Source organism: Spea bombifrons, chromosome 2, assembly GCF_027358695.1.
Source record: "Spea bombifrons isolate aSpeBom1 chromosome 2, aSpeBom1.2.pri, whole genome shotgun sequence".
Lineage (NCBI taxonomy): Eukaryota > Metazoa > Chordata > Amphibia > Anura > Pelobatidae > Spea > Spea bombifrons.
In genome coordinates, this window is record NC_071088.1 from 108,708,031 (window position 1) to 108,722,239 (window position 14,209).

The window sequence follows — 14,209 nt, forward strand, 5'->3', positions numbered from 1 at the left end:
ACCCTATACTAAAATCGCAAACAATTTTGCTTAGAATCCTTCTACACTAGGTGTCACAGCTGAACAATAATGACCCAAGTTATGTTCAGCAACCTCCCCTGATTACAGTAATACCCAAAATAAATATTTTGTTATGTGTTCCATTCGAATGGACTTCGTTAGCTTGCCAGAAGGGCTTATGCTGTATAATGGTGACAGAACTAGTAATATTCCATATCTGCTGTGTATTTTATGGGGCCAGTTTAGTGTGGCTTTAACACAGCTGCAAATTTGTGTATAGCAGATGCTCTCTGTACTTTTCCATTACCGGCCATAGCAGCAATAAGCTTATCCTACTGTCCGCAATAACTATATTATTATGAATAATGTCATGTAAATTGTGCTCCTAACCTGTTACACGTCTTCAATTTTTAGCAAATTGCAGAGAGTCTCAGAGAAGAACAAAGGAAACTGCATTCTGCAGAAGTTTCTTTTTCAGATGTCCAGCTTGGAGACCCAGAGTCCAATAACCTTATAAAAAGTGGTAGGTGTGTTTTTCTTTCTTCTTGTTCCGAATTACACTACAGCAATTTGTACATAGAAACATAGAATGTGACGGCTGAACCCTGTACATGTGCAACCTGTAGAGCACATAATGGTCTTATGAAGTACTTACGTAGTTGATTAGGCATTGTGTTCGATGGAACAAAAAGAGAAAATGGGTAGAGAGGATTAAGATGAATCCCTCTATACAAAAATAGGTGAAATATAAGGTGGTACTCGCCATTAAAGTTCATATGATATGCAAATAGTTGTGCACTTAGTTTTAGTATTTGCTCATGCGGTTTCAGGTACCACAGCCTCTAATTCTTGATTACCCAACCCCAGTTTCCTTACTTTTTGCCATAAAGGATTTTCTAGCTTGTTCCTTTGCAAGAAGGGGTTAAACATCTTCCACCATGAAGGGCTTGGAAATGTGTTACAGTTTTCATTTTCATTCCCTTGATAGAATCAGACGCTGTACAAAGACCATGTAACAATATCTCATGAAAATGCCTCTTTAGAAGTAATGTTTGATGTGGCGTTTCCATGGTAATGCCATTTAAACATTTTCTTCTGGGTACTATGAATCTGCGGATGCCTTCTGTTGTTATCTAGTGGGAGTTTAACGCTGTTTGGTCTTACTCCCTATTGACATTATTCACTTCTGTCTTTACAGCTAATTATTTTTGTCACAAATAAACAAATACAAGACACTTTAAACAAAGAATAAAACTATCTATATTTGGCATAACTTGATCTTTTGCTTATAACCAGAATACATTCTACTTGTGTGGCTTTTAAAGTAGCAAATAAGCATTGATATTTTATATTTTCTGAATGGAAGAGAAAAATAGATATAGCCGTATAAGCCTAAGAGAGGTGGAGTATTTAATCAAAGTTAATACCTTTTTATTGTAGCCATTTAAGCAACTGTATGTGAAATGCACTATATCAGAGAATTATGGCAGTATATACTTGTGATATAGTTATTAATTGGTCATGGACTTAAGGGACCACAATGAAAAGTTTTCCAAATGAGAATTGGCTACACTTTGTTATGGGTTTATTACAGGTTAGTTTGAGGAATACTGAACCCTGAATGTTTTACAGTCCCAAATGAGTTTCAGTTAATGTCTGACTTTTTCATTATAACACGTAATGGTAACACGTTATGTTTTACTATTGTACATAGGCTCTTCTGAATCTTTAAGCCTAAGGGCTGAGAATACCATTTCACCCGCGGATCTGCATGGGATGTGGTACCCAACAGTGAAAAGGACACTGGTGTGCCTTTCCAAGCTATACAGGTGCATTGATGTAAGTACTAGAAATTGTCTGTCAAATGTCATGGGCTTTTTTTTCAAAGCATGTACTGCACTGCAATTTTCTGGTAGTTTCCACCACAAATTGTGGAAGGCCCATGCTGTTATGTCTCTGTTCTCACAAAGCAAGCATAGGTAAAGAGGTGGATTGGTTGTGCTGGAGCTATATCCTTACTCGTAAGTGTCCTTAGCTCCTTCAGTCTTTTATGGACGTACATGTACGTCCTAAAAAAGCATTCAATAAAGCCCTTTTGGACGTACATGTATGTCCTGACTTTCTTGCTGCGGTAAGGACATCTTTTGACACCCTGGTATGATAAAATAAAACAATAATAAAGTGAGCTAAATAGGGCTGAAACAACTAATCGATAATAGTGGTGTATGGGGGGTATAATGAATTTCAGGGTAGCAGAGTGGTGTATGGGGCTGTAATGAATTTCAGGGAGGAAGAATGGCATATCTGGGGGAGTTAAAGTTGTGTATAGGGGGAGGTAGAGTGGTGTATGGGGGGTATAATGAATTTCAGAGTGGCATATCTAGGGGAGGCAGAGTGGTGAATCAGAGAGTATAATGAATTTCAGGGTGGTGCAGGGCATTTATGAGGAGCGGAGCGGCATATCGGGGTGCACAGTGGCATATAGGGAGGTATAAGGCATAAATGGGGGCGAGTGGCATATTGGAAGTTATAAGGCATATAGGGGGTATAAGGCATATCGATATTAGGCATATCAGGGGGGCATAAGACATATCTGGGGATAAAAGGTATATCGGGGGCTCAGTTGCGTATCACTGGCATATAGGAGGTATAAGGCATATCTGGTGGCAGAGTGGCAAGCTGGGGGTCTGATGTGCATAACTGGGCGCAGTTTGGTAAATAAAAGAAAATATAAACAAGGCTTTTTTTCTCAGTTTTTATTAAATATGAAAAATAGTTAACATATGAATTAATATTTACTAATAACTTTATATATTAAAACCTAGTTTGAGAAACACTGGGTTTGGGTTCTTGTAGCTTTTATTATTATGTCAGTAAAATAAGAAGGTGAATAGAGAGAGAGAGAGTGTTATAAATATAAAAACGTGTTTGTATTTTATGAATCTTACTGTAATTATTGAATAACATTTACTGTATGAATATATATATATATACACTGTTATGCTATCAATAACCACTAACTATCGAGTGTAAAGTCAGAGTCCACACTCCTTGTTTTCTACAATTAACAATATTTATTAAGAGAGGCTAAACAAATTAACAATACATATACAAGTTACTATAAGTTAGTATATGCTGTTACCAAACTAACTATTTATTGATTGAATGGAAATAACAAAGAAACAGCAGGATAAGCCTGTAAACACGTGATACAATTACCACTCCCATGTGATCATCTCCACGCAGACTGAGAGAGAGAGAGAGAGAGAGAGAGAGAGAGAGAGAGAGAGAGAGAGAGAGTTGGCAGGACTTTATAAACACAATAAGTCCTCCTTCTGCTGGACACTCCCCTGGTAACCTATCTTCTCCAGTGACCCTTAGAGACCAAGGTGATAGAAAAGGGAAAGGACATTGCACTGGGGGAGGGAGTGGAAGGTGACCAAATGTCCTAACTGATTTGCCATGTGCTCTGCAGAGAAGAATCTCCATTAATGTTTGAGACCATTTTAAGATCTTGTATAGAGAGGCTTTGCCCATTGGATCTCTGCATCAGAACACCATTACACTTCATTGGCATACAGTTGGTTGTCAATCATGCCTTCCTTTTTACATCCCTCCTTTTGACAATGAAGTGGATGAGACTCTTGGACTCTATAAAACCCACTGGAGACAAGAGGGAGAGCGTACCTCGCAGTGTATCTACAATGTATGCATGCCCAGCCCGCTATTCACAGAGTTCTTTCCATTTGCATTCCATAATGGAGGTGATATACTCTGGCAATCAATGACTTCAAGTAACAACACATACCAATTTGAATAACAATACATACTACAGAAACACACAATACAATAATAAATGGATGTATGAATAGGTTCCCCAGAGCAGTACCCCATGTTGAGAAAGTATTAGCTAACTTTTGCCACCAAGTTGTACTAGGAGTGTCAGTTAACAACTGTAGTGCTGCTGTCATACTGGCTATGTCTACTGCATTCACTAACCCAACCCAGGTCCTACACTTCCCAGAACTGTGTCCACAATCCCTCTTCTATAGCTACCTCTACCCCTTTCTGCCCACCTTATTAAAGCTCTTTCCATAGTACAGGTAATTCTGGAACAATTTTGAAAATGTGTAGAACTTTAAAATCAGTCAGTTTTACATCCCTACCACTTAAAACTACAGTACATTTTCCCCAAACTGACCCTTTACATTCCCAATTATCTTGATTGCCCTGGTTATCTACCCAAAATCCCAGAAGATAATTATTTCCCCAAAAATGTCCCCATCAATTTTTAACAACACCCCCACCCCCACTGAGTATTACATATAAACACAGATCATATACATTGTCACCACTCCATATTTTAGTCCATCTTTCTATTCCATTGGCATTCCCTCTGCGGTCCCGAGAGGGCGGAGTGATGCCTAGATCAGTCCAAGAGCTGTTTCTAGTATAATTGCCTTCAGGATGTTGGTCAAATGAGTTTGTGTTAAGTTCAAGTATTGGAAGATTCATTTTTGGTATCTGTATAATTTCCATTATGTTGCTGAGTGGATGGAGTTGCATTCAGTTCCAATAGGGAATTATTATCGGATTCACATGTCCTGAATTGTTTAAGGAAATGCAACATGACCGGAAAGATGTTGAGCTTCATTCTTCTTAGAATATTATTTCACGTTGTCATACTTCGGGCACCTAAAAAGATCAAGCAGAAGCATCAATCCTTAGCAGTTAACCCTGTATCTGGAGCACAAGTACCTTTATATAATTTACACTGATCTACATGCACCCACTTATATCCAGGCTGCCTTCTGGCCTTTTTGGGGTTAGACCTCTGTACATGTAGAACTGTTGTGCCCAGTGTATCTCGAATTACATAGGGCCCTTCCCAATTTGCATCCCAGGGAGAATTTTTCTGAAAATTTTTAATCATTACCAATCCCCCCTTCTCAAACAGAGTTTGAGGTGTGGATACAATTTTACAATCTGTTGGGGCCATATTGGAGGCAGCAAAGTGAAGCAATGAGTTTAATTGCTCTTGAATTTGGGAGAGATACTGGTCTCTAGTCACAGATTCTCTCAGTGGAGTTGAAAGTTGTGGTTCACCTGGATGGCCTAGTGCCATTTTTCTCCCTGTCATTAATTCATATGGAGAGCACCTAGTGGCATTAGAGGGTGTAGCTCTGATAGCCATGAGTACTGCTGGGAGATGGTTAACCCATGATTTGCCATATTGTACCAGCATTTTAGATAACCTGGACAGAGTATGATTCATTCTTTCCACTATACCAGATGACTGGGGATGATAAGGTATATGAAATATCTGCTGTATTCCTAATAGAGAACACAGGTTTTGCATATCTCTCCACAAAACATTTTGCAAAGGTCTACCAGCATTCCTTCTGTTCGCATTACATCTGCACCCAGTATAGTACCTTCAGTGTTTTTACTTTGCCAGATCAGTATTTTCTTACTCCACTGAGCACTTAAAGTCAAGGTCACTTGTGGAATAAGAAATGCCTGAGACTGGGAACCACCAAGTCCTACAAAAAATGTATTTTTCACCCCAGAAGGAGGACTTAATGGTAGATCGGTTAATGTCACTGAAGCTCCTGTATCAATAAGAATCTTAGTGTGATGTCCTGCCATAATACCATGCACGTGTGGACGTCCGGAATGGTCCCTTAATGTTTTACAAATAGGAACCATATCGTCCAGTGCTAGTCAATCTGAAAATAAAATTAGAGGAGCCTCATCCCCTGGTTTCAGTTTGTGGTCATTAGTAACCGCTCCTTGAACTGCCATCATTCTCAGAGCCTCCCGTGCCGGACCATACAGATTGGTCCTAGGCAGAGGGTTAGAATGATGTTCCTGACCTGCCTTTTCAGGACTGTTATTTCTTTTCATCTTTACAGATCCTCTTTGATCACTTTCTTTGACAGACCAGGGGGATGGACTAACATGCCATCCTTCAGTCACCCTTTGGTCTCTCTTGGCCTTTCTACATTCTTTCTGTCTATGACCATTTTTATTGCAATAATAACAAATCCCTCTGAAGGGAATCTCAGGTAGAGATTGCTTCCCTTCATTGGTAGTTACAATCGCAACCTTGCTCTGTCCTATGACTCCTTTCCTTATTAAATTCTGCCTGGCCTTCCCTATGATGGTCAATACCCCTTCCAAAGTATCTTTTTCCTCTGCCATCATCTGCACTCCAGGGTCTAAGTAAGTGAATTTTTTTACTAGGTATTGTAGTAGATCAGGAGGAGTTTGATCTGGTGGAATGCGGTGGGTTAGCCGATAGACTTGCTCAAATTTGGAAGCAAAAACCCACGGATCATCTTGTAAATGCACCTTCATCTCAGCAAGTGAATGACTATCTAAATCTCTGTCTCCTGTTACAAATTTGGAGACAGCTCTAAGTCTGTCTCCCTCTGTACCCCATTTATCATCTTTAAACCAATCTTGGTCTCGATTAATAGGGCCATTTATGGGTGGATTAAATCTACATGCAATGCTGCTTGGGACCCACATTTTAAGCATCATACATGCCTCTTTAGGAGAGAGCATATATTGTTTAACTGCTGATTCGAAATTGGACATGTTTGAAAGGACATCTGTTTTGCAGTCATATGGGGTAAAGAGGGGCTTTAACTTCATCAGCTGTTTCATCACCTTATCTCTATCCTGCTGCTGTAGAATTTTAGCAGTTTGCAGGGTGGCAGATGTCCTGCTTTTAACACTAGGTGAAACAGATAAAGGGTCCATAAAATGTGGTATTGCTGGCTTTGTTACAAGAGGGGTTAATACAGGAATACCACCATTATCTAGCTCATCCAGTATACGGTTTCCTATGTTTGTTCCTGGGTTCTCATTCTCTACAATACTTTGTGCCTCTTCTTCTTCTGCACATGTTTCCCCCTGGCTGCATACAGCAACTGGGGTTTGCGTGGCTAAACATGTCCTAAGGGATGATATCAACTCTCCTCTCGCTTCGTAATTGTCCTCTAATGTGTTTACATAATCTCCATTTAATCCACAGGTTGGACAATCACTATATTTACTTGTGTTGTTTATTATGGAGGCCACAGGAGTGTGCCCCACAAGTATACGGTTCAACTGATTCCTCAATAACTTCAGCAACTTCATACAGTTCTGGATTTTCAGTCTATCTTTATTCAGGCACCACTTCTTATTGTCTACTCTGCAATTCTCTTTCTCACATTGCAACCACAAGCTATGCATTTGTTTAAATTCATTTTCATTTTCCATCATTAATGGGTCAAAAGTGCTAGCTTCCGCATACTGTGCTACAATTTCCATTCTTATATATCAAAAAATAAATTATAATTTACTCACACGACTTGTGTCTTCAGACTGCAGGCAATCAAATGGTGTGCACCCCACTTTGAATCCTCGGTCTGGATTAAACGCGATCCTCCAGAAATGATGTCCGGCTTACTAATTGCGTCTCACTCTGGTTGCCTCTTAGGATCTCTCACGTCTTGGCCCGAGACGTATTGCAGAAAACGCTTCCAGCAAATAAAACAAAATTGGTTCGGTTATTTTGTCCCTTTTAGCTCACTTGTATCTGGAGAAAACTGGATTGTCCCCCCTTGCAAGTGAGCAAAAAGTGGTAAAAAATAATAACCTGGCTCGCCAAATGTTATAAATATAAAAACGTGTTTGTATTTTATGAATCTTACTGTAATTATTGAATAACATTTACTGTATGAATATATATATATATACACTGTTATGCTATCAATAACCACTAACTATCGAGTGTAAAGTCAGAGTCCACACTCCTTGTTTTCTACAATTAACAATATTTATTAAGAGAGGCTAAACAAATTAACAATACATATACAAGTTACTATAAGTTAGTATATGCTGTTACCAAACTAACTATTTATTGATTGAATGGAAATAACAAAGAAACAGCAGGATAAGCCTGTAAACACGTGATACAATTACCACTCCCATGTGATCATCTCCACGCAGACTGAGAGAGAGAGAGAGAGAGAGAGAGAGAGAGAGAGAGAGAGAGAGAGAGTTGGCAGGACTTTATAAACACAATAAGTCCTCCTTCTGCTGGACACTCCCCTGGTAACCTATCTTCTCCAGTGACCCTTAGAGACCAAGGTGATAGAAAAGGGAAAGGACATTGCACTGGGGGAGGGAGTGGAAGGTGACCAAATGTCCTAACTGATTTGCCATGTGCTCTGCAGAGAAGAATCTCCATTAATGTTTGAGACCATTTTAAGATCTTGTATAGAGAGGCTTTGCCCATTGGATCTCTGCATCAGAACACCATTACACTTCATTGGCATACAGTTGGTTGTCAATCATGCCTTCCTTTTTACAGAGAGAGAGGCCATTACAATAAAGAGATGAAAGTGTAAATTGTACGTTTATTATTACATTATTTTAAATAAAAAAAAAAATGCATTTTTTATCCGATTAATCGAAAAAATAATCGGCCAACTAATCGATTATTAAAATAATCGTTAGTTGCAGCCCTAGAGCTAAATGATATACCATGCCATAGCACCCTAACAACGAGGGGAAATACCAAGTCAACTATAGTGCAGATTATTAAAAAAGAATAAAATATATAATTGTCTGCCTTTCTCTTTTAAAAGCATATAGTGTGTGTATGTGCAGAACAGTATTGTGTGGACTTGTCACTATTTGCTTTTTTTTTTGTAGTGTACAGTATTGAGATTATTTGTTAAATGCATTGTACTGCAATAGTTTCTTAATATTTTAAAATGGATTACAATATCATTGTCGTAATATTTTATTTTTGGGGGTTTTTTTTTGCATTTAATTTAGGTCGGATAATTAGCTTTGTAGTTTAGAGCTGCTAATAGGTCCATGTTTAAATATGAATGCGTCAGTTTGGTTCTGAAGCTGGTTGAATTTACTTTGTCTTTCATATAAATATAGATGGTTTTATGTCTTTCTCCAACAGAAAGCCGTGTTCCAAGGCTTGTCTCAGGAGGCCCTGTCAGCCTGTATTCAGTCATTGTTGGGAGCATCTGATGCCATCTCCAAAAATAAGGTCAGAATCCGATCTGTGACTTTGCTGTCAGGGAAATCCGTTGGCGGGTGGCTAGAAGGGTTAAATAGAACTGTTGCTAAAAAGTATAACTAAATTGGGGTTAGTAAAGTTATTTGTACCCTGTAACTTTGGTCAGTGGAAGTTTCAGAGATTATTTAATTTAAATGTTAACCTCCTGGAAAATGAGATTGAGCCACAACCAGCATGATCTAATCAATTTATTTCCCTTCTCCTTATCCAACCCTTATAACAACAATTTGCAACCTAGGATAACATAATGGGGAGAAAAAATCTAAGGTATAATTCTAAGCTAAGGTATAATTCCCCATAGTTTCCGACGGTGGGTTTTTAAGTGCCGTGAAAAAGAATTTGCCCCTTTCCGATTTCTTCTATTTTTGCATAGTTGTCACACAAACTAATTTTAATATTAGACAAAGATAACCGGAGTAAACATAAAATACAGTTTTAAAATCGTGATTTTCTGTATGGAAGAGAAAAAAGCTATCCAATCCAACCAATTAACCGAATGTAAAAAGCCTGTCTGGCAAAATGAAGTAGGCTAAGGGGTGTCCAAAACAGCTCATGATGCCGCAATCTAAAGAAAGTGGAGTGGCCAGCCTACCAAAAATCCAACGAAGAGCGAATAAATGGCTCATCTAGGAGATCACAAAAGAACCCAGGCTAACATGTAAAGAACCGCAGGCCTCCCTCGCCTAGATGAAGGTCAGTGTTCACGATTCCACTATAAGAACTGTGCAAAAATATGACATCTATTGGAGGCGAAAACCACCGCTGACCATGAAGAACAAAACAACACTTGCCAAAATGATATTGATGACCCCCAAGAATTGGGATAATTGTGGATGAGTCCAGAGTAAATCTTTTTGGAAGACGTTGGTCCCGTTAAATCTGGTGTAAAGATAACTCAGCACTTCACAATAAGAGCATCGTACCATGGGTGATATAGGTTTTGATTAACTCTTTACCTTTTAATAAATGAAATGATAATTTCAAAGTTAATTATTAATTGGTTTGATGATCTGAACATTTAACTGTGACACATAAGCCAAAACAGAAAAAATAATCACAAAAGGGGCAAATACTTTTTCCCAGCACTGTATATTGTTAATTTTAAACTGTAAATGTCATTGCTTAACTTATAGAAACCTTTATAGAACTATAAAATGTAAGATTTGAGTAAAGAATAAAAGATTTGTATTTGATTTGCTTTGAATTGACCCTTTCTACGGTTTCAGATGGGCCAGAAGAGAATAGCTGGCTTTGCTAGTAATGTGTAAAGGGACATGTAGCACCTTCCACCCTTTGCTTCGTGCACCACAATGCACCCTCTTACAAGAGGAGCCAGGCATTAGGTGCTGGGGAGAAGGAGCCAGTAAAATATAATTACATTTGTTATGGCTCCCTTGATATTATGAGAAAGTAACCGGTCCGAAAGTTCTTATCTCTTAATAATGTTTGCATGGTATTTTTTTTAATTATAATTGGATTTGGGGTTCTATTTAATTAAAAGGATATGTTCCTATTTGATTTGAGGTTTGATTTGGTGCAAAATTTGAGATTAGGAAAGCCTCATTTGAAGGCTGAGGCTTGTATGTAGGTTTACTGTGTCTGTAGCAGGCAGTACCACACAGCAGTGTCTGGATGAGAATGTCGTAAGCAGAAATAAAATCTCCACGGGCTTCATCAGAATGACCAACTCTACTGCGCTATGGCATCACAAGTGGGCTTGGAAGCAAATTATTAACCACCAAATTCATGCATCTTGGCACTTTTTTCCCCATAATTTAAATCTTTAAAGTGGGGGTGTGGCCTATAATTGGGGTTTAGCATTTTTACCTTCTCCAGGGTGTCTGGAAGACCGGATCAGAAGACTGCAGAGCGTTTTCGGTAGTGCGGTCCGGCAAAAATGCGGTCCCCCGGCAATGCGAGCACAGACGTTAGTTCCGCCCTGATTCTTGATTCTCAACATTGATGTAGATGAGGCAGACTGGTGGAGGTCACGTCTGCTGCATCTACATCAACGCTGCAAAACTAAAGTTTAGATAAGGAGGAGCCTCCTACCATACATTAAATGTAAATAAATAAAAAAAAAATATGTATATATTTTTTTCTTTTAAATTGCACCAAACTATAAAGCTGTGGCCTATGTTCGAGCCAATACGTTATGTAATATATTAATATATATATATGTGTGTGTGTTACTCTTGCATATTCTTTGCTATATTCGGTAATTCTGTCATATGTTGGCATTTTGCTGTGGGGTCTTGCCGAAGTACGAGGAGGTTGAAGAAAATACCCGCTGTGGCTCGCTCCATGCTTTCTCTGCTTCTGATTAGATGAATAAACACGGTCAGAGAATTTGTTCTGCCTGAAGAAGACGTCTGAAGCCGTTAGCTGCAGACTGTCAGATAGAAAGGATTTTTTCGCCTCCAAGAGCTGTGAGCTGTGAAACGAGACTAAGCGCATCAATGTTATGCCCTGCTCTTTAGCACTTATCCAATGTAATCACCGCTCAGCCATTAATCATTCTATACTTGGCTACCTGTCTTTGTAAAAGTCAGCCGCACAAGCATATCTCTTTTTTCTAGCTTCGCTAAGCAAGACGGTGATAAGGTTATGGAAGTAATGTTGTGAAAGGCAAATTTTGTATACACCGTAAAGAGGATCTTTCCCAAAGCCTGCATTTTACTAATCAGTAATGCTCAATAATCCTATGTAATACGTGAATTATATTAGTTATAGCAAGCCCACATTTGCCACGAAAATGCAGATTCTTGTGACATAAAAAAGGCAAGTTGGACTAAAGCAAATTGACCAAAAGCCATCTTGTATTAGCCCCCCCCCAAAAAAATCACAATTTGCATACACTCATAAAAAACGACAACTTGCATAATAATTACCATGTGTCTGCATTGCAAACTTTGTTCCAGCAGAAATACGTATTGCAACCTTTCCCACTGATGTAAACATTTTTTTTTTTATTTAAAAGATCAGTAATTAAAAAAGGACACAGATTGGAGGGGCAGTGGGATTTTTAACCCCGTCACCACACTGGACTGGTAGTTGGGGGAGACAGGGATACCCCACTTAAAAGTTGTTATATTGGTTCTGTGTCTCCCTTTGGGGTATTCTATAGTATTTTTTAACCCATATACAGTTACACCTTCTTCTCAGTTAATATGTGAATACTATAATATAATATTAGGAGACCCCCTAAACAGCCACCTGGAGCTGATCTAAACATTGACTCTTTGTGGTGTGATTTGGGGAGGTCAAATCTTATTTAGCCATTTTGCAGTTTTTTTTTTATTTTATTGACAGAGCTCTCATAGTCATGTTTATTGATCTGAAAATATCATTTATGTACCATGTTCAAGTTCCACTACAGGAAGCCCAACAATCCTGTGATGAAAAAAAGCTTTGCCATTGCGTATGCATGGTTTATACAAGCCATAGAAGCCATAAATATAGTAGATAAACAAAATATTACTTTACGGGACCACTGTGTATTTTTCCAACCTAAATCTTGTTCAGTATCTCACTTGGTTTGTTGGAGTATGTGAATGGATCACCCCTAGACTGTTACTAGTTTTTGGTTTGATGATGTTGCACACATACTGTCTGTATAATTTAATAGTGGAAAATTCTCACCAGGGTTATTAAGATGGAAAAAAAATAGCATCCAGCCCTGTGTTATCTATCTGAAAAGCAATTATTTTACTCCAGATTTCCATATTTGTTGCAGGTTGTGTTTGTACTCACTTGGCAGCAGATATGAGCGAGTGAATGAATACCTGCTTGGTAAAACGTCACTAAGGTTTTATGCATTTAGTTGATTGACTAATGTGGAAGGCACTTTATCTTCTAACCAATAAGATTGTATATGAAATCTGGAGAAAATTATGTGATTTGAACAAATCATACTGTTAATCAAATTAGAACAAACATTTTTTTGAATAAAATTGCACCCATTAGCAAATAATTGAATATATATAATAATAAAAATTACCATGCAGGTATTGGCTCTGTCGGCTATAAGGACTTCATGAGCTGTCATGTCCTCCGCACCACATCCCGGCACCGCATTTTCTTTTTTTTTTTTTCCTCTCTTTCTTTATTCTATGGTTGCCTCTCAGTGCGGTGGGCTAATGGCGGGGGGTCCTATGGGCCCCTGTGGCACCACCTTCACTAAGCCATGTATCACTGTTCTGGATAGTTGGATACCTCAGAATCGGCCCGGTTTAAGGCTAGTCAGATATGAATCTACACTGCAAATTTGTAAACAGTCATTGTATATTGGCAGCTATTAATAACATAGGGTCACTTCAAAAATAAATTAAAAAAAAGTATAACATTGGGGTTGTTTGGTTGGAGACAATAGGTACAAGGCATACTAGACTGTGGGGAACATGAGAAATGCTCATTTAGGTGACATCATATAAAATCCTTTTTCTATATTATTTTAGACCCAGGTTGATGGACAGCTGTTCCTCATCAAACATCTCCTGATCCTTCGTGAACAAATAGCTCCCTTTCACACTGAATTCACCATTAAGGAAATTTCCCTGGACCTCAAAAGAACAAGAGGTATTACTCAGTGGTGGCTGAGGGAGCTGGATGGGGTTAACCCGTCCGGCTCTGGGCATCTACCAAATGATTGTTGTGGTTTTTTTCATGTTCACCTGCAATACCATGCATGCTAACAACATACTCTATGTACCTGCATGCAAGTTTAATCTTCTGAATCTATAATCCTTGTAGCCTTTTACTGGAGTAAAGCAGTAAAACCAAAGCAATGTCTTGGTATGTATAGACCTGTAAGTGTCCATTGCCAAGCTTCAAGATAGGTTTGGAAATACTGAGATCAGACCGGTCATAGGCATGTAGAATGCCAGCGAAGGAATTTCAACCTGTGTTGTGAAATATGTTCCTTCTTTACCTAATATACTTCATGTGCCTGCTAACAATTGCAATACAGTTTGCATTAGGTTCAATGATAAAGTAATGTTCTGGTAGCGGACAATGCATGCTGGATGAAATTGTACGTAAGGTTATGCGCTTAAGAAGCTTTAATTGTTTGTCCTTTTATAGAAATAGTTAATATTTCTAATTGGTGACATT

At 38.5% G+C, this 14,209-nt stretch overlaps 1 protein-coding gene across 1 annotated transcript in view; it reads left to right on the top strand.

Annotated features, from left to right (window-relative positions):
- The window catches only part of COG3 (component of oligomeric golgi complex 3), a 32,017-nt gene that overhangs the window by 11,057 nt on the left and 6,751 nt on the right, over positions 1-14,209 (top strand). The window contains exons 14-17 of the mRNA XM_053455505.1: positions 415-523; positions 1,715-1,839; positions 8,978-9,067; positions 13,555-13,675. Of these exons, the coding sequence (XP_053311480.1) occupies positions 415-523; positions 1,715-1,839; positions 8,978-9,067; positions 13,555-13,675 (445 nt within the window). The remainder of the gene's footprint in view (positions 1-414; positions 524-1,714; positions 1,840-8,977; positions 9,068-13,554; positions 13,676-14,209) is intronic.